Source organism: Sus scrofa, chromosome 6 (assembly GCF_000003025.6).
Source record: "Sus scrofa isolate TJ Tabasco breed Duroc chromosome 6, Sscrofa11.1, whole genome shotgun sequence".
Classification (NCBI taxonomy): Eukaryota; Metazoa; Chordata; class Mammalia; order Artiodactyla; family Suidae; genus Sus; species Sus scrofa.
The window spans coordinates 49126471-49151786 of record NC_010448.4 but is presented as its reverse complement, the minus strand read 5'-3'; the positions used below and the strand labels follow the sequence as shown (position 1 = coordinate 49151786).

At 52.0% G+C, this 25316-nt stretch overlaps 1 protein-coding gene across 2 annotated transcripts; it reads left to right on the top strand.

Moving 5' to 3' along the window:
* On the top strand, positions 1 to 20536 carry LOC102165015 (cytochrome P450 2B4-like). Of its 2 annotated transcripts, XM_021094412.1 has the most exons (9): positions 1 to 192; positions 4889 to 5051; positions 5201 to 5350; positions 9687 to 9847; positions 11205 to 11381; positions 11850 to 11991; positions 14646 to 14833; positions 15014 to 15155; positions 19103 to 20536. In XM_021094412.1, exons 1-9 carry the CDS (start codon positions 22 to 24, stop codon positions 19291 to 19293), a joined length of 1485 nt encoding a protein of 494 aa, XP_020950071.1. In that variant the 5' UTR covers positions 1 to 21; the 3' UTR covers positions 19294 to 20536. The 2 variants fall into 2 exon arrangements, with proteins under 2 accessions (XP_020950071.1, XP_020950072.1); XM_021094413.1 differs by lacking the exons at positions 15014 to 15155; positions 19103 to 20536 and adding an exon at positions 15156 to 15557 and having other exon boundaries at positions 7 to 192.

Genomic DNA, 25316 nt, shown 5'->3' with positions numbered 1-25316 from the left:
CAAGACGGGCATACTGGGGCCATGGAGCTCAGCCTGCTTCTTCTTCTTGCTCTGCTCACAGGACTCTTGCTTCTCCTGGCCAGAGGCCGCCTGAAAGCCCATCACCCCCTCCCGCCAGGCCCCCACCCTCTGTCCTTCCTGGGGAACCTTCTGCAGATGGACAGAGGAGGCCTGCCCAAATCCTTCCTGAGGGTGAGATGCAGATGGATGGGGTCTGAGGGTGGCTCCCTGCCTCCGTACTGGGGGGTTCACTCATCCATCCTTCTAGGAGTGGGGTGGGTGTGGGGAAGTTGATGAGCGAGGGGCACAGAGGTGAAGCGTGGTGGGTGGTGGTCAGACAGCCCCAGGCATCCCTGCTCGGTGGGAGGTGTGTGGGCACTGTCCCTGGAGTGGACAGGTGGGCTTGAAGAGGCGCGTGGATGTGCACCTGGGAGGTAGAATTCCACACTCCTCTGCCCTCGTCTGCCAGCTGCCTGGGTGCCTGCTGGCCAAGGGAAGAAAGAGGAAAGGGGGTGGTGGCACCAAGCAAATAGATCTCTCCTCTGCCAACAAAAGGCAGCAAAGCGTGGCCCTGTCAGCACCAGAGAGTGGGGAGGGAGAGGGAGGGAGAGCAGGACGGGAGGGCAGTTGCGGAGTGCCTAGCAAAAGTAAACATGCATGCGCTCGAATGGTAGCCAACACTGTGGGGTGTTTCCTAGGTCTCTAGCACTGCTTTCCAGGCCTGTTTCATGTTTGCTCATCTGTATACTTATTAATGGTGTCATCCAGACCCACGAGCCCCTCCTCCACCGGAGAGCCGCAACCCCAGCAAAAGCTTCCCACTGCCCTGGGCTCCTCTGTCCCCTTCGTACCGCTTTGGATGAACACCTTCCTAAATCTTGGGCTTGTCATCACTTTAATTTGATTTAATGTATTTATTTATTTATTTGTATTTTAGGACCATACCTGCAGCATATGGGAGTTCCCAGTCTAGGGGTTGATTCCGAGCTACAGCTTCTGGCCTATACCACAGCCATAGCAACGGCTAATCCTTTACCCACTGAGTGAGGCCAGGGATCGAACCTGCAACCTCATGGTTCCTGGTCGGATTTGTTTCCACTGCATCACAACAGGATCACCATCTTTGATTTGATTTGATGTGATTTGATTTGATTTTTCTGCTTTTTAGGGCTGCACCCGCAGCATATGGAGGTTCCCAGGCTTGGGGTCCAATAGGAGCTACAACTGATGGCCTATGCCACAGCCACAGCAATGCATGATCCCAGCTACATCTGCGACCAGCAATACAGCTCAGGGCAACCTACTGAGCAAGGCCAAGGATTGAACCTGCAACTTCATGGTTACTGGTCGGATTCCTTTCTGCTGCGCCCCAGCAGGAACTCCCCATCTTTGATTTCAATACAGAGTGTTTCATCACAGATGTAGAGGCTCCAAGTGCATATTATTTCATTATCCTTGTCTTCAGTGTATCACCAGGGTATCCAGTATGTTTTCATGTAAATGCTTCTTCACTTAGAGTTAAGTGGCTAGGATTTCTCTCTATTGGGGTAGAAATTCATCAGTTCTAGGTCCCAATAACTTCGTGGGCTAGGGGAGGTGTTTTCTTCACCTCAGAGGAATGAAGAGTGAGGCTCAGTGGGGTGGGGGTGGGATGGGGGTGGGGCGGGGGGAGAGGCCCTTGTCCAAGGACACACACCTGGGATGTCACAGAGGGCAAGCTGGGGTTGAGCAAGGAGGTGCCTTCATCTCCTTCTTAGCCTGAAGCTGCCTAACAACTGGGGGATCCCTAAACCCTTTAGGAATGTGATTAAGGCTGTGGGTTCCCTCCCCTACAAATACCCACGTGCATTTTTGCATAACATTTTCCAGTTTCCAGAACCCCTAAATCGATTCCGCAGACCTTGCAAGGATCCTCTGGGTGAGCACGACCCTGCATGTTCATTGCCTCTTTGGAGAGAGGGAGAGACAGGGCATGGCTAGTGGGTGTCATCAGTTGCTTCCAAATCCTTCTGACACGGGCTGGGACCTGGGACCCTTTGCTGCAGTGACTGCAGTGCTGGTACCTAGACAAACATTTCCTGGAGGAACCAAAACACAAAGAAACTGTAAGGGACTGAATATAAGTGTGTGTGTGTGTGCAGCTGAGGCAAATTAGAAGATTCAAAAACAATAACATCCCAACTGCCTCTTTGGAAAAGCCCAGAGCAAAAGCAGGATGTCGGGAGTAAAAGCAGGGCACTAGACATGCCCTCTGCACACAGCACCACCAGAGGGGTGGACAGACCACCGAAGCCACCCCTCTGGCCTCACTCTTGGATCCACCCCTACCCTTGCCCATATAAGGAACCAGTTCGCCCCCCTCCGTGAGCCAGTAAACAAGCAGGGGAACCAGCTTGTGGTTTTCACTACCCACCTCCACCCTGCCTGCTGCAGCAGGGGCCCCAGGAAAGCCCTGCCTGAATTTTCCTGACTGGCCTCTCAGCAGTTTCTGTTGCTTAAATTGGCCCAAAAGCCTGTTCAGTAACATTGCTGGAGTCAGACAGACACGGGCTCGCGTTCCAGATTCAACTGCTTCTCTTTGAAACTTAGCGTCTCTTCCATAGAATGAATTGCTGATGATAAGAAGGCAGCTCTCATAAGACCGTCGTGAGGACCAACCGGGATATGCACAGAGCCTGGTGTAGATAAGCGCTCATTCGCTGGAGGTTAATTGGATCCACTCCTTCATTGTTCCACTCATTCTCTCTGCCGGGCACTCAGCTGGGCACTGGTGATGTGGCACGGGACAGGGCACACACAGTAAACAAGGAAATATTGTGTTGACACAAGCTATGATTCAAATGAAGCAGGGTAATGATGGGAGTTCCCGTTGTGGCTTAGAGGGTAAAGAACCCAACCATTATCCATGAGGATGAGAGCTCTGTCCCTGGCCTCACTCGGTGGGTTAAGGAACTGGTGTTGGCATGAGCTGTGGTGTAGATTGCAAGAGCAACCAGAGTCTGAGTTGCTGTGGCCGTGGCGTAGACTGGCGGCTGTAGCTCAGATTCGACCCCTAGCCTGGGAAACTCAATATGCTGCCAGTGGGGCACTTACAAAACATAAACAAACAAACAAACAAACCAGGGTGATATTTTAAGAAGTTGTGGGAGCTACTTTAGACTGAGTGGTATGGGAAAGGCTGTGTCTTGACTTGTTTCTGAGCAGACACCCTAAAAATGCAGGTAGAAGTTCCGAGAGAAAGACAGATGTAGATGCCGGAACCCTGAAGCAGGAGCAAGCTTAGCATGTCTGGGGGACATGGAGAAGGCTGGATCAGTGTGAGCAAAGGCGTGAGTGGGAGGAGAAGTCAGAGGGGTGCTGGGGCAACGTCACCCAGGGCTGTGTCAACCATGCTGGAGACCTGGGGTCCTATATTCAGGGCAGGGGGAGCCCTGGAGGGTTTGGAGCAGGTTAGGGATTGTCATTACTTTACATTTTGATGGGACTGCTCTGGTTTCAGGGTGGGGTGGGATGGGTGGTGAAAAGAAGGTAGGCAGCACAGGGAAAGGAAGTAGGGAGACCAGTGAGAAAGCTTAGCTAAGATCAGTGTGAGAGGTCTTTCCATGAAGTTAACCTTTTTATGATTTTAGGTCAACTCCTTATCAAATTTTTGCTGTTGTTGTTGTCTTTATAGGGCCGTACTCGAAGCATATAGAGGTTCCCAGGCTAGGGGTCAAATCGGAGCTCCAACTGTCAGCCTATACCACAGCCACAGCAACATGGGATGCGAGCCATGTCTGCAACCTACACTTCAGCTCACCGCAACGCTGCATCCTCAACACACCGAGCGAGGCCAGGGATGGAACCTGTGTCCTCATGAATGCTAGTCAGATTCATTTCCTCTGAGTCAGGACGGGAAATCCCTCTTTATGGAAACTCACCATCTAGGATCAAATGCACAAAGCCTAAGTATTCAGCTTGGTGAACTTTCTCTAATGAACATAGTCAGGTAATTGACACCCAGATCAGTAACGACATGGCCTGTCCCCAGAAACCCTCCTTAAGTCCCCCTTCCACTCATGACCCTCCCATTATGCAGACACCATAGGTTCCTATTTATCTAGTTTTGAACCTCATATCAACAGAATCATGACAAATAGAGTCCTCGGGATCATCAACGTTGCACCTGTGGGTTTCATTGCGGTTGTAGGTAGCTAGTTCTTTCTCATTGCTGCATACTGTTCCATGACAGCAACACACCATTACTTCTCTATTCTCTACCTACGGTTGCTGAGCATCTGTGACTCTCCTTGTTCTTCATCTTGCTGAACAAGTGTATACATCTCTGCTGGGTGTGTATCTGGGAGTAATGTTGCTAGTCACTGAGTGTACAGGCCTTCCAGCCTCAGTAAATGCTTCTGAACACGTTCCCTAGTGCCTCCCCTGATGGTACGACTTCTCAGATTTCAGGATCACCCCCAGAAGGCCATCTTTTCCCCTTCATGTCCCCCCAGACATGAAGGGGTGGGTGGTTTCTGGGTGGCACTCCAGGGAAATTGTCAGGAGGCAGAGAGAAGATACAGTAGGGTCACAGGAAGGATAATGTTTATTTTTTTTTTTTAGTTGAGAAGCCAGGGAGAGCTGGCCAGACTCAACAGATAATCCTAGGCAGGGGAGGTTTTAGGGCTATTTAACTATCTGTACTGCTTCTCATGTGAGGGGGGCTGGGTCATGGATTAATCCTTTAGTGGCTGGGTCCTGGGAAGTGGGAAGGCAGGCTGGGGTGGAAGGTCTTGGGGCAGCGGCTAATTCCCAGTCTCTGCGGAAGTGCTTCCATGGTCTAACAACTGAGATGGTTCCTAAGGTGCATACTGACTAATGGCAACATTGGGCGTGGGTATATTGGCAGCTCCGAGAGAGATACGGGGATGTATTCACGGTGTACCTGGGGCCAAGGCCAGTGGTCATGATATGCGGGACAGAGGCCATCCGGGAGGCCCTGGTGGACCAGGCTGAGGCCTTCTCTGGCCGAGGGAAAATCGCTGTGTTGGAGCCAATCTTCCAGGGATATGGTAAGGCCCTCAGAGACGCCGAGAGGGGAGCAGGGGTGGAGGATGGGGATTGGGGAGGGTGTGTCTGGGAGGGGAGAAGAGGGGGTTTAGGGGGACCCAGAGTCTGCTTCCAACTTCCTCTGCATTCCAAGCCTCTCCTCAACCCCCAGGCGTGATCTTTTCCAACGGGGAACGTTGGAAGACCCTTCGGCGCTTCTCTCTGGCCACCATGAGGGACTTCGGCCTGGGAAAACGGAGCGTGGAGGAGCGGATTCAGGAGGAGGCCCAGTGTCTGGTGGAGGAGCTGCGGAAATCCCAGGGTGAGCCCGGGGCAGGGGCCGGCGAGAAATTGAGTGCGTCTGTGGGTGCACAGCAGCAGAAGGCAGAGGCATGTGTGTGGGCAGAGGAAGAGATGGAGAGATAGAGAGAGACAGCTCGCGAGGCCATCAGACAGAGGATGAGAGACAGAGAGAGGGGGCAGAGTTGGCAGAGCTGAGTAGGAGAGAAGCACGGGGAGCAGGAGAGATGCAGGGAGGTCAGTGTCAAGGACACCTCAAAGGCATCAACTCAGACATTAGCCTGTTTTTACCGGGTTCAGGGAAACCAATGCATGGTTTGAGGTATGGAGCCCAGACCAATACAGGACTTCTGCAAAAAGAAGCAGAGGAGTTCCCTGGTGGCTCAGCAGGCCAAGGGTCTGGAGTTATCACTGTTGTGGTGCAAGTTGGATCCCTGGTCCTGGAACTTCTGTCTGCTGTGGGCATGGCACCCCCACCCTCAAGAAAAGAAAGCAGAGAAAACTGTAAATAGGACACACTTTGATTCCTGTTTTCATGGAATATTTCCTTCCATCCTTTCACTTTCAGTTCGCATGTGTCCCTAGAAGTGAAATAGGTCTCCTGAAGACAGCATATATATGGGTCTTGTTTTTGTATCCATTCAGTAAGTGTATGTCCTTTGGTTGTGGCGTTTAGTCCATTAACATTTAAGGTAATTATTGATTTGTATGTTATTGCCACTTTATTCATTGCTTTGGATTTGTTTTTGTTGCTCTTTTTTCTTCCCTTCTTCTCTTTTTCTCTCCTCTTGTGGTTTGATGACTATCTTTAGTGTTGTATTTGCGTTGATTTTTCTTATTTGTTTGTGTATCAATTGTAGATTTTTGGTTTGCAGTCATTCTGAAGTTTTCATATGAGTCTGTGTCCATACGAGTTTGTTTTATGCTGTTGGTCTCTTAATTGCAATGCATCTCCAGCGTCCTGCATTTGTAACCTCCTCTTCTCACGATTTCTGATTTTGGTGGCATAATTGTGTGTGGAAGATTTCGTATCTTTACCTCTATGCGTGAGCCCTGACATTTGTGGTATTTTTGTTTCTGGTTGCGGCCTTTTCTTTTCTGCCTAGAGAAGTTCCTTTAGTATGTGTTGTAAGGCTGGTTTAGTGTTGCTGAATTCTCTTAGCTTTTGCTTATCTGTAAAGCTTTTGATTTCTCCTTCAAATCTGAATGAAAGCCTTGCTGGGTAAAGTAATCTTGGTTGGAGGTTTTTTCCTTTCATCACGTTAAGTGTATCATGCCTTCCCTTCTGGCCTACAGAGTTTCTGCTGAAAAATCTGCCAATAACCTTGTATGTTATTTATTTCTTTTCCCTAGCTGCTTTCGATATTTTCTCTGTCTTTAATTTTGGTTGGTTTGTTTAGTATGTGCCTCGGGGTGTTCCTCCTTGGGTTTATTTTATATGGTACTCATTGCGCTTCCTGGGATTTGAGTGAGTGGTTTCTTTTCCATGGTAGGCAAGTTTTCGGCTATTATCTCTTCGAATCTTTTTTCTGTCCCTTTCTCTCTCTCTTCTCCTTCTGGCACCCCTATAATATGGATGTTGGTGCATTTAACATTGTCCCAGAGTTCTCTGAGACTCTCTTCATTTGTTTTCAATCTTTTTTTTCTTCTCTGTTCCACATCCGTGATTTCCACGAATCTGACCTCCACCTCGCTTATGTGTTCTTCTGCCTCCTGTATTCTGCTGTTGGCTGCTTCTAGTGAATTTTTTACTTCAGTTATTGTATTTTGCATCTATTCTTGCTTAAGTTTTATTTTTACTTATTTATTTATTTGTCTTTTTACCTTTTCTAGGGCTGCTCCTACAGCATATGGATGTTCCCAGGCTAGGGGTCTAATCCGAGCTGTAGCAGCCAGCCTATGCCACAGCCACAGCAACATGGGATCCGAGCTGTGACTGCAACCTACACCACAGCTCATGGCAATGCCGGGGATCCTTAACCCACTGGGCAAGGCCAGGGGTCAAACCCGCAACCTCATGGTTCCTAGTCGGATTCGTTAACCACTGCGACACGATGGGAACTCCTCTTCTTGCTTAAGTTTTATATCTTGTATCTCTTTCCTCAGTGTTTCCTGGAAATTATCCATCTCTGCCTCCAGTTTATTTCCAATGTCTTACATCATCTTCAGCCTCAACAGTCTAAAAAGTCTTTCCTGAAGGCTGAGAATCCCCTGATCACTTAGCTGTTTTTTCTGGGTTTTTTTCTTTCTCCCTCATCTGAGTTATAGTTCTCCGTCTTTTCATTTTTATAGGTTTTTGGTGTGGTGACCTTCTTACAGATGATAGAGTTGTAGCCTCTCTTACTTCTGGTGTCTGTCCCCCTTGTGGCTAAAGTAGGTACGGGGGTGGGTGGGGTGGGGGGTGGGGTGTGGTGGGGCTTGCTGTAGGCTTCCTGATGGGAGGGACTGATGCCTGCCCACTGGTAGGCGGAGCTGATTCCTATCCCTCTGGTGGGTGGGGCTTTGTCTCTGGGGGAGATTAGAGGTGGCTGTGTGCCTGGGGGGGAGAGGTCTTTAGGCAGCCTGTTTACTGAGGGGCGGGGCTGTGATCCCACCTGGATCATTGTTTGGCCTGGGGCTTCTCAGCACTGATGGGCAGGGCCAGATTTTCCCAAAATGGGCCCCTCCAGAGAAAGGCACTCTGCTGAATATTCCCAAGGGCTTTGCTTCCAATGTCCTTCCCCCACAACAAGCCACCTTCACTCCTGCTTTCCCAGGAGGTCCTCCAAGGACTGCAGTCAGGTCTGACCCAGATTTCTATGGAGACTTTGCTTTGCCCTGGGACCCAGTGCACGTGAAAGTGTGTGTGTGCCTTTTAAGAATGGGGTCTCCGTTTCCCCCAGTCCTGTGGAGTAGCGCTCCTGCGCACAAGCCCCACTGGCCTTTGATGCCAGATGCTCCTGGGGCTCTTTCTCTCAGTGCCAGATCCCCACACGTGGGACTCTGATGTGGGGCTCAGAATTCTCCTTCCTGTAGGTGAGTGTCTGTGAACCAGTTAGGGCTTCCAGTCTGTAGGGCTTCCCAGCTGGGAGGTATGAGGATGCTCAGATCACGTAATTGCCCCTCCTTGCTCTTGATGTGGTCTCCTCTTTGTCTTCTGGAGTCGGATATCTTTTTGAAAGTTTCTGGTCCATTTGGTTGAAGATTGCTCAGCATTTGGTGGTAGATTTTGTTGTTTTTAGGAGAGAAGTTGAGCTCCAGTCCTTCTATTCCTCCATCTCAATCCCATCTCCCCAACAGCACACATTTTGAGAAGGACACACTTGGTTTTCCTTTCTGTGCGTGCAGTGCTGGCGGGCTGGCAGTGATCAGGGCGGTCAGCTGGGTTTTTCTGCTCCTGGGAAGTGGGATGGGCACGTCTGGTTGGTTTTGGATTCCTCCTCCGATGTGGTATGAGACATGGAGGCGACAGGGCCCCTTCTCAAGGGATATGGAGACATAAATGTCGAGGGAGGGGCAGAGACAGAGTCACAGGGAGCCACAGAGGAACACGGACCGAGGGACTGAGCAGAAAGACAGGAGGAGACGGGGTGATTTGGGCAGAGAGACAGAGAGGAAGAAAGAGACAGACGTGGCGGGATCAAGTCAAGGAGAGGAGCGACTTGGAGAAGCAGAAAGAAAATGAGGCACAGATAATTAGTGACAGGGGATTCCCGTTGTGGCTCAGCAGGTTAAGAACGCAACTAGTATCCATGGGGATGTGGGTTTGATCCCTGGCCACACTTACTGGGTCGAGGATCCAGCTCTGCCATTAGGTGTGGTGTAGGTTGCACAGGGGGCTGGGATCTGGCATTGCTGTGACTGTGGTGTAGACCGGCAGCTACAGTTCCAGTTCGACCCTTAGCCTGGGAACTTCCATATGCCACAGACGCAGCCTTATGAAGAGAAAACACTAGGGACAGACAGGTACGTGAAAGGGTCTGCAGGGGAACAGAGAAGAGGGACAGGTGAGACTCAGGGAGCAAGGCTGCATCCACCTGCCATTCCTGGGAACCCAGCTCCCCCTCCCTCCAACTGGGGCGAGCTTGGCACATACACACATCAACCAACAAGAGCAGAACAAATGCCCAGAGAGCAGAGCCCTCTAGAGGTAGGCAAAAGAAATGTGGTGGGGGAAGAAATAAGGGCCCAGGAGAACGGAGTTTCTTAAGTTGCACATGCAATCCATTGAACATTTGAACCTTCTTCACAGGGTCGAGTTGAGAAGGACGAAATAATACGTGCAGTGCTTAGAATAGGCCCTGGCACATCCGAGGGGCTGGCGAGTGTTCCCCAGGCATTTAATTCCTTCTCCCGTGACTCACGCCTCTTCCCACTAGGAGCCCTCCAGGACCCCACCTACTACTTCCACTCCAGCACTGCCAACATCATCTGCTCCATTGACTTTGGAAAACGCTTCGCCTACAGAGATCCCGAGTTCCTGCAGCTGCTGGACTTACTGTTCCAGACCTTTTTGCTCATCAGCTCCTTTTCCAGCCAGGTCGGGGACATGCAGAGGGAAGGGCGGGGCTGGGGCGGACATCTGGGCGGGGGACAGGGGTGATCTGCTTTGGGAGACCGGAAGGGCAGCTTAGAGCTGGAAGAGGGGCAAAGACAAAGACAACACTGAGCACTGAGACCCAGAGGGAGGGAGGGAGAGATGGTGAGACAGGGACTGAGACCAAGAGGAAGAAAGGGGAGTGATGGACGAGGCAGGAAGAGAAGGGGATTGAGAGGGAGAGAGAGAGAGACTTTCAAGCTCGCCATCCTTCCTTCCCTGGCTCCTCTGAGTCTCTGCCTCTGTCTTTGGAAAATCCCCTCACATGAAGAAATTCAAGGATGCTTTGAAAATTAGCCATCGTATTTCCTCATTTCCCCCCACTTCTCCTCCCTCTTTCTGTTTTTTTTTTTTTCCTTCTCCCCAGATTACCAAATAATATGCTCCTCTTTAAAACAAAATAATAGAGATTCTCTTTCTTAACTAATCTGGCAATACTCCTATTGCATATTAACGTAAAAAAAAAAAAATAAATCATTCTCAGCCAGGAGTGTAGGTTCACATGTTCGACTGTCACAAATACAAATCCCCATGACCTCCTACAGGAGAGTCTGACCTGAAAAATCTGGAAGGGGCTCCAAGTGCCCTCATCTGTGATGAGCCCAACAGGTGCTTTCAACCATCTGTTCCCACAGGGAACCATGGGAGAGAAAAGTCTGGAAGGAGATCTGCCCGACAGTTAACAATGGGTCCCTCTAGAAGCGGAGATGAAGGAGGAATGTTACATCGTGCTCTATATGTTTCTGCATTGTTCGCAGTTCTTTGAGACAAGTCAGGCATTATATTTCTCAACAGGCAAAGCAATAGAAAATGCTCCCCAGTAAACAAATAGTTCTAAGTGTTGAGCAGCTTCGCCTTGTGGAAGCCTCCCGTTATCAGCAAGGCAGATGTGAGAGGTGGAAAGAGGGAGAGAGAGGTTCGAGGAAGACAGATGAACTGGCGGATGTAAACAGAGGGAGGATGAGAAGGAGGCACACGGAGATAGGGAGGGGTGGGGAAGACAGAGATGGAGAGAGGTGGGGACGAATCCGTGGGGAAGACCCGAGGATGAGGACGAAAGATGCACAAAGTGGAAAACGTGAGAAGACCACCTCAAAGGAGAAAGAGTCAGTGAGTGAGGGACTCTGTTATGGAGAAAGTGAGACAGAGCCGCAGAGAGACAGACACCCCACAGAAACAGAGAGCGATGGAGAGAGAGACAGAATCAGACAGAGACCGAGACACCCCAGAGATACACAGAGCGAAGCCAGAGACACAGGGGTCACTTTCAGAGAGCCTCACAGCCCCTTCTCTCCCCCAGCTGTTCGAGCTCTACTCCGCCTTCTTGAAGTACTTTCCAGGCTCACACAGGCAAATCTACAAAAACCTGCAGCAAGTCAATGCCTTCATTGGCCGCAGTGTGGAGAAGCACCGTGAAACCCTGGACCCCAGCGACCCCCGGGACCTCATCGACAGCTACCTGCTCCGCATGGACAAAGTGGGATTTGGCAGAGGGAGGGGGCGGGTGGAGAAAAAGATGCTGGGGGAGAAGAAGGGAGGGGAGGGGGGAGAAGAGGGAGGGAGAGAAACACAGACGATGGGGAGGGGAGATTGGGAAGCGAACAGAGAGGGAGATGAAATGGGGAAGCTGGTAGGCAGGTGAGAGAGACACAGAAAATACAGGACGAGGGGAAATACGGCCCCAGGTGCAAAGACCCACAGGGGCAGAAAGAGGCTGGGGAGGAAGGAAGAGAGACAAACAGATCAGATAGAGAGATCGCTAGAAACAGAGCAAGACACAGCCAAGAGAGACTGAGTCAAAGACAGACACCGTCTGTAGAAAATAGAGGGAAGTGAAGCAGACCAGATGGTTGGAGTTCCAGAAACAGGGGGAGGGACCCCAAGAGGTGCAAGTGCCTCAGAGCTCCTGCCTCCCCTGATGTGAACCCCATCCCTCTGGACCCAGGAGAAGTCCAACCCCAACAGCGAGTTCCACGAGCAGAACCTCATCCTCACTGTCCTTTCGCTCTTCTTTGCCGGCACCGAGACCACCAGCACCACTCTCCGCTATGGATTCCTGCTCATGCTCAAGTACCCCCACATCACAGGTGGGCAGGCTGGGGACAGTCGTTCAAGGGGGATCTTCTTACACCGTTTAGTGCTGCGGCAATGGATCTGAGGGTCTTCTGTGAAGGCGAAGGCAGCTGTCCCCTCTTACACAGGAGCACCGCAGACTGTGAATGTCCCCCTCCCAGCCAACCCTGTCGGTGGATGGATGAATGAAGAATCTGTCAATCTCATTTGCCCCTTTTCCTCCATCACTTGAAGATGGACGCACCCATCCATGTACCTGCCCATTCATCCATCTGTCTGTTTTTTCACTGGTGAAATCACTGATAAAAAAAAAAAAAAAAAATCAAGAACATTTAGTTCTCGTCGTGGTGCGGCGGAAACGAATCCAACTAGGAACCATGAGGTTAGGGTTCAATACCTGGCCTCGCTCAGTGGGTTAAGAAACTGGCGTTGCCGTGAGCTGTGGTGTAGGTCGCAGACGAAGCTTGGGTCCCGGCGGCTACAGACCCCTAACCTGGGAACCTCCGTATGCCGTGGCCGTGGGCGTGGCCCTAAAAAGACAAAAAAAAAAAAAAAAAAAAAAACAGAGAGAGAGAGAAAGAAATCACTGATATACTCTGAGTCTTTCATTCATCCCAGGAAATATGCTTTCATTCTTTTGCTGGAGGAGCTGCTTCATCTGTTGTTCCTTTGAAACAGCGATTCATTGAATGAATTGTTTTCCAGTGATTGCTTGGCTCGTTTCATTCCTGCATCTGTTTGCTTTTCTAAACCTACGTTACCTACCCTAATCCTTCCATCAGCTAGTCTATCAATTCATCCTTCATCCACCTCTCCTTTAACTTATTCATTTAAAAATTCACTCAGTTATTTGGGCTTGATTTATACATCTATCTTCTAACCTATCCAACCATGCTGATGATCTGCCTGAGACCTTTGCCTCCAATGTCCTTCCCCCGCAATGAGCCACTGTCTGTCACCCACCATTTCCCCGTGAGATCCTCCAGGAGGCAGGACTGACCCAGATTCCAATAAAGTCTCTGCTTTGCCCTGGGTGCCAGTGCACACGAGATCCTGTGTGTGCCTTTCCAGAGTGGAGTGTCCATTTCTCCCAGGGCCGTGGGGCTCCTGCACACAAGCCTTGCTGGCCCTTAACGCCAAATGCTGTGGGAGCGCCCCCTCCCAATGCCAGATCCCAAGGCATGGGAACCTGACGTGGGGCTCGGAACTCTCACTCCCGTGGGTGAGCCTCTTCAGTATAAGTTTCTTTCCAGTCTCTGGGCAGCCCACCTCCGGGGGTATAGGGTTGGGTATACCGTGTAATCGCCTCTCCTACCATCTTGATGTGCCTCCTATTTGTTTTCTGGAGTAGGGTGCCTTTTTTGGATGTTTCCAGTCTATTTTGTTGAAGGTTGTTGAGCAGTTGGTTGTTTGCATGAAGGAAGGTGAGCTCCAGTCCTTCTGCTCGGCCATCTTAATCCCATCTGCTCTTATATTCCAGAGGACCTAGCACAGTGCCTCATCTGTTTTTTTGTTTTGTTTTGTTTTGTTTTGTTTTGTTTTGTCTTTCTTTTTTAGGGCCGCACCCGCGGCATATGGAGGGTCCCAGGCTAGGGAGTCAAATTGGAGCTATAGCCGCCGGCCTACGCCAGAGCCACAGCAACGCGGGATCCGTGCCACATCTGCGACCTACACCACAGCTCACGGCAACAGCGGATCCTTAACTCACTGAGCGAGGCCAGGGATCGAACCCGCAACCTCATGGTTCCTAGTTGGATTCGTTAACCAGTGAGCCACGATGGGAACTCCCTCATCTGTTTGATACACACAGTAAATATCAGTTAATTTTCTTTCTTTTTTTACAAGATGATTTTTATTTTTCACCACCATAGCTGGTTTATGGTATTCTGTCAATTTTCTACTGTACAGCAAGGTGACCCAGTCCTACATACATATATACATTCTTTTTCTCACATTATCATGCTCCATCATAAGTGGCTAGAAGTAGTTCCCAGTGCTATCCAGCAGGAGCTCATTGTTATCACGGTTAACTCTCTACTAACGTTAGAGGAGGATTTTTCACAGGTTCATCACCTGTGAGTTCTTCGACTGAAAGCTGAAAGTCTATCCAAAAGTGTGGTGCACATACATATGTATGTGTGTTCACATGTGGGGAGAGAATCCATAACATTCGTTACATACCAGTGGGGGAGAATTCCAGTAGTTTTCACTCTTCCAGCCCCACCTGAAGCTGGTCACTCTAAGGGGTGTCAGTGAGCTAACCCTCTCCTGTAGGCTTTTTCCTGTCTCACTGGCCCTTAGGAGACAGTGGGATGGAAGCAGTGCCCCTGCAAAGAGCCTCTTTATTTTTTTTTATTTTACTTTTTTTTTTTGTCTTTTTGCAATTTCTTGGGCTGCTCCCAAGGCATATGGAGGTTCCCAGGCTAGGGGTCTAATCCAAGCTGTAGCCGGCAGCCTACACCAGGGCCACAGCAACGTGGGATCCGAGCTGTGTCTGCAACCTACACCACAGCTCACGGCAACGCCGGATCCCCAACCCACTGAGCAAGGCCAGGGATCCAACTCGCAACCTCATGGTTCCTTGTCGGATTCGTTAACCACTGAGCCACAATGGGAACTCCCAAACAGCCTCTTTAAATGAGCTCCCTGGTCCCATTCTTCTGTGCAGAGAGAATCCACAAGGAGATCGACCGGGTGATTGGTTCTCATCGACCTCCAGCCTTGGACGACAGAGCCAAGATGCCATACATGGATGCGGTCATTCATGAGATGCAGAGATTTGGGGACCTCATCCCCATGGGTGTTCCCCACACGGTCACTAAAGACACTCACTTCCGAGGGTACCTCCTCCCCAAGGTATGTCAGCCCACTGGGCTCCCCCATCAAACTCGAGTGTGCCTCCTGGGTTGCTGGGTTCTCTTAATCTCCAAAATGACCTCTTCTTGGCTTTATCACTCAGTCTTGTTTCATTCTGGGGGCATGGGGTGGGGTGGGGGAGGTTTGGTGATGTCCTCTAATCTCGTGACCTTTCTTCAGGGCACAGAAGTCTATCCCATCCTGACCTCTGCTCTCCATGACCCACGTTACTTTGAAAACCCAGAGGCCTTCAACCCTGACCACTTTCTGGATGCCACTGGGGCCCTGAAGAAAAATGACGCTTTTATGCCCTTCTCCATAGGTAAGCTGGACCTGCATTCCAGAGGGCAGGTGCCACCCCCTCCTTGAGACAAGCAAGGAGAGGTCTCTGTTTGTTGAGCAGTTCGTCTGTGCCAGTTGCTTTTCCTGCCTTAACCCGTCTCATCTTCACCGCATCCCAGTGGCGGCTTGAGAAGTGACATCACCTCCCAAAGCTGGCCCTGGGCAAGGATTTTTAAGCTTGCTGCACGTTGGTATGAAATATCTGTTGAGCGCTACGCTGAGCCCAGTACTTTGTTGAGGGCTGAAGAGAAAGCATCAGGGAAGTCACAGAGAGACACAGTTTCCCACCCAGGAAATTGTAGTCCAGCAGGGCAGCTGGGCATGAATCGTATGGTCAAAAGATTGTATCTACTTCAATGAATGAATGTTTGCAGTGTGCTTAGAACTGCTTGGCTAAAGGAAGTGCTCAGGGATTTCCCTGGTGGCCCATTGGTTAAGAATCTAGCATTGTCACAGGTGGGGCGCGGGTTCAATCTCTGGCTCTGGAACTTCCCTATGCCATTGGCTCAGCCAAAAGAAGGAAAGAAAGAAAAGAAAGAAAGGGGTTGTAGGGGCAGCTTTTATTCATCTAAAAGGAATCTTAAGTAAGATGAGTGCTCTACAGGGGGCTTTGGGAGCACAAAAGAGGAACATGCACCATGCTTGGTGTGTCTGTGAGGAAAAGCTTACCTAAAGCTGTGGCTTCTAAGCTAAGACATCACAGGTGAGTATCAATCAGCCACTGGAAAGAGGGTTTCATCACAAGGCAGAGCAAGGGCAGAGCCTCAAGGTGGAGACAGAGGGCTCACGTGAGCACCTAGCACTCAGGAAGACTGGGGTTTCAGGGAGAGGTTGAAGAGCTCAGCTGCCATGGTCTTGACAGCTGGGGGAGTCTGGATTTATCCTGCTGGGCCTGGTGAGGTGGGGTGGGTCTTGACCTGCTCTGACTTGGCTCTGTCCCCATTCCCCATTCCTTGGCCCCACCCAAAGAAAAACCCAATGCCCAGGGATCTCCTCCTTTTGTTAATGTCCAGGGCGCTTGGCCTTCTTAATCAATAGACATTGCTAAGAGGCCATTCGGGCAAATTCAGGCAAAAAACCTGGGGCCTCTGCTGCAGCAGGGGGGAGCCAACAAGCGTTCCCGTCCTGGCTTGCTTGCCCCCCTGGAGGGGGGCGAGCTGATTCCACATGTGGAGCAAGGGCAGTGGTGGATGCATTTGTGGGCCAAGAGTCAGGGCAGAGGGGTGGCTTAGATGGTCTGCCCACGCATTTGGTGGTGTGATGTGCAGGGGGCATGCATGGTCTCCTGCTTTTGCTTTCAGCTCATCAGAAGTGGCAGTTGGGTTTTTAGTTTTTCTGTATCCTCTTGCTAATGATGTGTCCCAGCTGCTCCTGTGCACAGTATATTTAGCCCCTTACAGTTTCTTTGTGTTTCATTGCTGGAGGAGATGTTTTTCTAGGTGCAAACATCGTAGCCACTGCGGCAAAGGGTCCCAGTCTCGCCCTGGGAGGAAGGTGGACCCCGGCACCAGTCCTTAGTCTTGAATTGCACCAGCGACTTGAGGGACCCAGGGCCCCTGGCTCTGCCCAGTGCGATGGGCTCCTCCCTCATTTCATTTCAGGGAGAGGCAGGGCACCTGTGGGGTGAGGGGCGAGGATCCAGTTCTCCATTCGATAGCTCTGCGCTAAGTTTAGAGAGAGGCAGAGGTGGGGTCAATACAGACAGAGACAGGCTGACAGATAAGGATAGTGAGTGAGAAACAGAGAGAGAGATTGAGAACAAGGAAGACCCAGAGGGAGAGAGACAGGAGAGAGTGTGGTAGAAAGAGACCGAGAGTGAAGTGAGATAATAAATGGTGGAGGTGAAGGAGGAAGGGATGGAGGAGGAAGAGAGGGAGCAGAAGAGGGAGGGAAGCAGAGGAAGACAGTACTCAAGAAGAAACACCGAGGGGAGAACAGGGAACGATGGAGGGAGATGAAAAATGAGAGTTGCCAAGAGAATCAGATCCAGACAGACAGAGGGACAGGGAGTGAAAAAGACTGAAGAATGCAGAAAATCATGAGAAAAACAGAGACAGAGAAAGAGTGTCTGGCAGGAGATATAGACACGCTGGCGCACAGTCTGGGTGCCCGACACAGAGTGATGCCAAACAAACCAGAATGACAAGAGTTTGGCACAGAGCAAGTGTTATTGCAGGGTCATGCAAAGAGACAGGTGGCTCCTGTCCCCACCTCTCCCACCCCCCCATCCCAAACAACACCGAAATTGCAAAGCCTGTTTCAAGCCAAGGTGAGGGAGGGGCTTCAGTTGATAGCTGCAAAATTTGGGGGCAGAAATCCTGTTCTTGCAGCTGGCCATAGAGGCCGGGTCACCAAGTTTCTGTAAACATCCAGGAAGACACATGTTGTAGTTCAGAGAGTTGCTAAAGCAGGGATGTGGGGAAAGGGTCCTGCTCAGTTACAGGCAGAGAAAAAGGCCGAGGCAGATGGCCATGAGGGGAGAGAAAGCAAGAGCCAAAAGATGTCTTGCCAAGGGGTGTCCAGTTGGAGTGTCCCAGGGATGTGGAGGTCGGGGTGGAAGGGAGGAAGCCGGATCAAGCTGTCCTCGAAAGTGCCTGGTTGCAGAACCAGTCAGAAGAGACCAACCAGCTGGGAGCTGTGACCCGAGCATGGCTAAGCTCCTGTGTACCAACCTCTGGATGTGCCTCAAAGACGCAGACGCGTTCTCCTACACCTGCGTGCAGACGCAGTCCAGCGACTAGGAAGGCTTAGGAAATGCCTGGAAACCCCTCCTTGAAAGGGTCTTGCCAAGGGTGTCAGCTTGCAGAATAAGAACCAGGCAGTAAAGGGAGAGAAGGGGCCAGTGTCTCTGCCTGTGTGGGGGCTCCCTGTGTCCCTGGTTCTCTCCAAGCCCTTGGTTTAGAACTGTGGGGGCTGGAGGGAGGGGCGGTCCTTCCGTCTCTGAGCATGTGATGGAAGCCTTAGACTCCTCTCCGGTGCGGGTCAGTCCTGGGCGCAATTGTATATTCCATTCAGCATTTTCCAGGACACCTGAAGCCCATGGTGCTCAGGCTGAGATAAGAAGAAAACCGAGAGACGCACAAACACACACAGTCCAGATACACACCTCACAAACACAGCATCACCGTGTACACCCGGAAACAAACACAAGGTGCTAACTTCACTTACAGCATCCTTACTACGGGCAGGTGTTATTTAAGCATTTTAACAAGCACTAATGTCCTTATCCTCATAGTAGCCTTACGATGTAGAGACGACTCCTCTTACATCAGGCATGGGGGACTTGAAAATATGAAGTTGGGATTTCCCATTGTGGTTCAGCGGGTTAAGAGCCCTTCTCTGTATCTGAGGATGCGGGTTCAATCCCTGGCCTTGCTCAGTTTGTTATGGATCCAGCTTTGCCGCGAGCTGTGGTGTAGCTGCAGATGTGGCTTGGATCTGGCGTGGCTGTGGCTGTGGTGTAGTTTGGCAGCTGCAGCTCCGGTTTGACCCCTAGCCTGGGAACTTCATATGCTGTGGGTGTGGCCCGAAATAGGGAAAAAAGAAAGAAAGAAAGAGGTCGGAAATATGCACACACCTGGATGTGGAGGCAGACGCACAGACCCCTGGGCACACACACACATACAGAAAGACACATCCAGGCCCAAGTGGCTGCTTATACTCTGCGGGGCCACAGAACCCTTTAGAAAGCTAGCAGGAGCTACGGAGTCTTTCCTGGGAAAATTGTGCAAGGCACATCCACCCAACGATTTGCACCTGCTTTCACAGGGCTTGGGGTTCCTCTAAGCCCCCACCCGAACTGCAGGTCAAAGGCCAGTCCCATGCAAACCTATTGCAATGGACACAAGTGTCTGGGCTTTGGGAGGTGACAGGGCAAGGAACGTGCATTCACCCCCGTGTCCACACTGTCACCCTCTGTGTCCACAGGCAAGCGCATTTGTCTTGGGGAAGGCCTGGCCCGCACCGAATTATTCCTCTTCTTCACCACCATCCTCCAGAACTTCTCCGTGGCCAGCCCCGTGGCTCCGGAGGACATCGACCTGACACCCCAGGCTGTTGGGGTGGGCACAGTGCCCCCGCCCTACCAGATCCAGTTCCTGCCCCGCCAAAGAGGCTGAGGGAAGGGGGTCCAGGGATTCCAGGGTCATGCGCGTCCCCACCTCTGTGGAGAAGGGCCCCTTGCCCCGCTGCCTCTCTCCCGCCTCTGAGAGACGTGCTGGACACCTGCCTCTTTCCCTTGCTCACATGCCTCCCTCGTAGGAATGTCCTGTCTGCAGCCTAACCTCCTTCCGTCCTTCCGCAGCTCTTCTGAAGCCTCACAGAGGTCTATTCCTTTCCCCTGTTAACAGAATTCCAAAAGGGGTGTATGTGTAGAACGTGGAGCTAAGGAGTTCCCTGATGGCTCGGCAGTTAAGGACCCGGCTTGTTCACGGATGTGGCACAAGTCCAATCCCCGGCCCATGCCATCCGTGTGGTCCAAAAATAAAGGAAAGGGAAGAAACTGAGGCTAAAAGGGGAAACTTAGCTCAGGCTCTTTCTGCAGCTCTGCCTCCCAGGCCACAGCTCTCCCCGAGTGACTTGTCCCTTTCTCAGAACAGCCCCAGGGTCCTTTTCTCAACTCCTTGGGCTCCATGATCTGGGCATACATGATGTCCCTTGGGTCTTCTCCCCAAAGGCCCACGGGGTGGGGACAGTGATCATGCCCATCTTGCAGATGAGTAAACAGAGCCCGAGAAATGGCCAGAGATGACCACGGTCACAGGCTTAGTGAGGACAGAAGCAGTGCCCATGCTGTCTCCTCGGCTCTCGAAGGCAAAGCCCTACGGCTCCTTCCCGCCACCCACCCCAGCCTATATTTTGAAATTAAGGTGAAATTCCCATGGGATCACGAACCATTTTAGATGTGTCATGTCGTGGCATTCAGTCCCTGCATATGATGGGCCATCGCCGTCTCCCTCTAGACCCAAACATGCTCATCAGCCAGAAGGAAACCCCAGACCCATGAGCAGTCACTCCCCATCCTCCCTCCCCCAGCCCCTGGCCACACCAAACCCTTTCCTTCTCTGTGGATTTGCCGATTCCGCCCTTTTCACCTCAATGGAGCGTACAGTGTGTGGTGGTTGCTGTCTGGCTTCTTTTGCGTCTCGTGAGGGTTTGGAGGCTCATCTATGTGGTCCACAGCCCAGTCCTCCCTCATCCTCATCTGACTCCCCCCACTTCCTCCCTCGATGATGGGCCCTCAGCCCACCACCCCTGGGCAGTGTGCCTCTACCCTGAGCCCTTGGAGTCCCTGATGTTCCCCTCCTGGTGTCCCAACTCAAATAAACATCTGAGACCTCGCCTCCAGGGGTCAGGCTGTGACTCCTGCCAGCTTGCATGTGATCCACGTATTGTCTGAGGCTGTCCAGGTCAAAGCTTGCTTTCCCGGTGGGTGGGAGGGTCCCCTTGTCAGAGAAGGAGGAGAAAGTGTGCTTTATTTGATGGTTGTTAGCTCATCGTTGCCAAATTCTTAGAGAAGGTTGGACCTCCGCTGGTGTCCTGCTCGCTGGAGTCCTGCCTCGGGTAGTGGACACCACAGTGGCCGCTCAGACCTCCTTCATGACTGTGACATTGACTCCTAGTTCCTGGGAGTGTCTGCTGCTGACGGCTCAGACCTCATCCCTTTCCAAGAATTGCCTTTGGTCCAAGGGAGCTACCGGGCCCCCGTCAGCGCTCCTCTCCAGGGAAAGCCACAGCCAACCACGGTTGATTCAGGAGTAGGAAATCAGCCCCCAGCTCCAGTTTGGGACAGCTTTGTGGGGCACCATGGTCCCAGAGCTCCCTGTGGGACCAACGGGGTCCTCTGTGTAGCCATGTCACAGCCCACTGACACCTGCTGCTCCATCCTGCTATCCCAGCTTCCCCACAGGGGTCACTCCCTAGAGCTTCCCCAGGAAAACCCCTGTGTGCACATCTCCAGCTCAGGCTCTGTTTCTAGGAAACTGCCCCAAGACACTCCGTGCTCATAGTGGTGTGCGCAGACCTGGGACTTGTCTCTCCAGGCAATTCGAGGGCCAAACACGGTCTCCCAGGAGCCCCATCTCTCCTTCGTGGTGACAGACACAAATGTCTTACTGGGACCAGAGCCGACAGACACTTCCCTATATTTATATACACTGTGCAACTGTCATGGGGTGGGGGGAGCGTGACTTCTGAGCCAGATCTGAAGGCGAGGAGAGAGTGAGCTACGTGGCTCTCTGAGGTAGAGGCATGGCAGGCAGGGAGATCAGCCAGAGCAAAGGCCTTGAGGTGAGAGAAGCAAGGAATATGCAAGGAAAGTGAATAGACCAAGAGTGTTGGAGTGGGAGTTCCCATTGTGGCTGAAGGGGTTAAGAACCCAAAAGCATTCATACGGATGTGGGATGGATCCCAGACCCCTCTCAATGGGTGAAGGATCTGGCATTGCCACAAGCTGCGAGTGGTGTATGTTGCAAATGGAGCTCAAATCCAGCATTGCTGTGGTTGTGGCACAGGCCAGTAACTGCAGCTCTGATTCGATCCTTCCACCAGGAACTTCCGTGTGCTACAGGTACACCCTTAAAAGAAAGAGTGCTGAAGTGAGCTAGGAAGAGGGTGTAGGAGATGAGGTCAAAGATGGGGATTGGAGGAAAGATTACAAAGCGTTCCAGAGTGAGAAGGGAGCCAAGGAGGGGCTTTGTGCAGAGAAGGGATGTGACCTAACAGTTTTTATAAGACCACCCTCCTTTGGTGTTAGCAATAGACATCTGGTTGTAAAAATAATCAAAATTGCTTGGAGTTCCCACTGTGGCACAGTGGGTTAAGAATCCAACTGCAGTGGCTCTGTGTAGTAGGTGGCAGCGGTGGCTCGGATTCAGTCCCTGCAGTGGGAACTTCCATATGCTGTGGGTGCAGCCATAAAAAAAAAAATAGCTAACATTTTTGAGCATTTACTAACTACCATCAACCCACTGGATCCTCACAACCACATATGAGGTAGTATTATTATACTCATTGTATAGAAGAAGAAACTGAGGCTCAGAGAAGCTGAGTCACTTGCCCAGAGTTGCACAGCGGGGAAGTGGAGGTGCAGGGATTCTAAGTGACTCCAGAGCCTTAGTTCTCAATGGCTGGGCTTTGGTGTTCCATCAGGGAGCTGGCCATCCCAGCCCTGCGGAGGTTGAGGGAGGTGGCGACAAGGTTATGGAAGGACCCAGGAGCCTGAGTACTGGGAGGCCGTGTCTTGCAGCTCCACCTAGGAGCCCTAAGACACCAGCTGAACCCAGGGGACCCACACTCAGCCTATACCTTGGGGATGTGGTATTTGTGGAAATGGGTGTCGTGGGTGAAAGCCTGGGCATGCCCAGAGGTAGGATGGCTGCAGGTCTCAGGATCTCAGGTAGGACAGCATCTGTGTATGGCATCTGGGCTCTGTGCCCAGGCAGGGCTCTCTGCCCCTTCCCTGACCCCTCGGTGGCTGCCAGAGCCCACTTCACTTTGGGGATCTTGGAGGGACTGTCCCCAACAGGCACCAGCCACCCAAGGCATGAGGCTGTGTGGAGTGGGAACATCCGGAGCTGTGGTCCACATTCAGTGTCCCGCAGGTAAGACGCTCCAGCTTGCGCAGGCTGGGAATTGTCCCCAGTCCATTTAGGCTGATTCCTTTGCAGGAAATTTGATTTGCTTTGAAAAATCCGATAACTGTTTTAATACAACGATTTTTGTGGCCATCCTATGAATTAAATTTTTATTATGGTAAAACAGACAAAACATAAGATTCACCCTGTTCTAAAGGGTCAAATTCTGTGCCTTAAGAACACGCACGATGTTGCAAACCACACTTCTGCCTAGGTCCAGAGCTCTCTCATCACCCCCAAGGCAAACCCTGTGTACAGGAGGCAGTCACGCCCCATCCTCCTTCCCCAGTCCCTGGTCACCCCCAGTCTGCTTTCTGTGTCTGTGGATACTTCACGCAAGTGGAAGCACCGGCAGCAGGTAACTTGGTGTGTCTGCTTCTTGGATGAACTTCACTTCATGCAGTGAAAGACGTTATTCTGAGGCCACAGTGCGTTGTCAGGTGTAAATGGGCGAAGGAGGGTTTGTGGCAAACCTCTTTTTTCTTTTCTTTTTTGTTGTGGCAAACCTCTTATTGGGCCAGTTGACTTCAGCAGAAAGGCAAATGCGTACTGAGTATGATGTGCCAGGGTCTATCTAAGTGCTTTAGACACATGAGCTGACTTCTCACAGCCTCCCTGGGAAAGGCGAGTGCACATGATTCCCATTTTACAGGCGAGGAAAGAGAGGCACAGAGAGGTGAGATACCCGGCCAGCCCTCATATGGATAGTGCTGGGGCTGGGATTTGAACCCAGGTCCTCTGGCTCCAGCACTGGGCACTTAACCATGAGGCAGAGATGCGTCCGGCAGGGCTCTCATAGAGTGGGTTGTACCCTCCTCCCTGCCCCAGGCCAGCCTCCCTGCAGCCCCTCTGGTCCCCTGGGCAATGGCAATGCCCACACTGCCTTGTAGCCTCCCAGCATGACTGCGGTGCAGCTTGAATGCCAGCCCATAGTGGTCCCTCGGCTGTGGTGACAGGACAGGTGGCCATGAGCCTCGAGGGGCCGCCACATGACTGTCTGTCCATTGATGGTCTCTGGCAGGTGGTGATGCTGCAGGTGCCCCTCTGCCTCCGTGGAGCGGGGTTCCCTCTCTTCTGGGTCTCCCCGTGTCTCTGTGTTTCTCTGGCTGTCTCTGATCATGAGGGTCTCTGTGTCATTTCCCCACATCTCCAAAGCTGGTCCTCTGCCCCTCCGGCTGTATCTCTCAGGGCCCCTCTCCGTGGGTTTCTGCCTTTGGGGCTCTTGGTCTCAGCGCGGGGCTCCAGGTCCCTGGGATCTGTTCCTGCCTTGTGGCTCTCTGCCTCTCTCCCGCCTTCCGAGTCTCACCCCCGCCCTGCCTCTGCCTCTCTCCTGTGAGTCCCGTGTCTGTCTCTCCGAGCCTCTGTCCCTGTCCTCTCTTACCCTCTCCTACTCTCTTAGTCCGTCTCCATCTCTGGCCATCTCTCTATCTCTCGGGTTCTCCCTGCTTCTGCCCCTGGGAGTTGCGGATGAGAAAACTTCCTTCAAGCTCGCCCTGAACAGAGCCTGGAGGAAGGGCCTCCTCTCCCCCGCAGGAGGTGGCCCAGCCCCTGGAGGAGGGACAGCAGGCCTTGGGGGCAGGGCAGCAAGGGGGGTGGGAAAGGGCTCCTGAGGAAGAGGAGGGGGGGAGGGGGAGGAGGAGGAGGAGGAGGAGGTGAGACAAAAGAGCCACTGGCAGGGCCATGGGGCCCAGGTCCAGAGAACTTGGCCCAAGCCAGGGAAAGCAGGAAGCAGAGGTCATCTGAGCAGGTGGCTGCAGGCTGGGGAGGAGGCCAGAGGTTGCTTGAACCTTTACCCTTGGTTTTCCTCAGCCTCTCGGCCCCCCACCAGCCCCCTCAGCCCCCCACCAGCCCCCTCAGCATCCACGTCTGCATTTTTCCATCTCGCAGTGTGACTTCACTTCTCCCTCTGTCTATGTCTCTCTTTCTCCCCTTCAGTCTCTGGCCTTCTGTGTTTCTCTCGCCGTCTCTCACTGTCTCTCCCCCTGCCCCTTGGCCACCTGGGTCTCGGAGTCTCTGTGTCTCTCCCTATGGCTGAGATGCATTCACAGAGCCCTTACTCTGTGCCAAGCCCCCTGCCTGGCGGGTCTCATTTCCATTCTCGCAAGGACCCCGTGAGAAAGTGCCTGCATTTTCCTGAGGAGGAGCCCTGGGGCTCAAAGAGCAGCAGACCCTTGCCTGAGGGTCTGGAGTGGCCGATAAATGAGGCAGCAGCTGAGGTTTTGCCATGGAGTTTGTCTGACTCTGACAGTTAGTGCTTTTTCTGACCCATGAGTACTTCTGAGAGTGTGCCCCCTCCGATCCTTGACCTGGGAGGTCCTCCAAAGAGGCTGGGAGTTGCTGTCAACTCCCGTCCCCCTTGGTGAGTTATTGACTGAGCACGTTAGCAAGGTAAAGGCCCTGAGAAGTCCTGCAGGGAAGAAGTCAGTTTGCCTGCCTTTAACCCAGCCTCTCTCTGCCTGAGTTCCCTGTAGAACCCTTGCCCTTAGAACTAACGGTCCTCTTCGGCC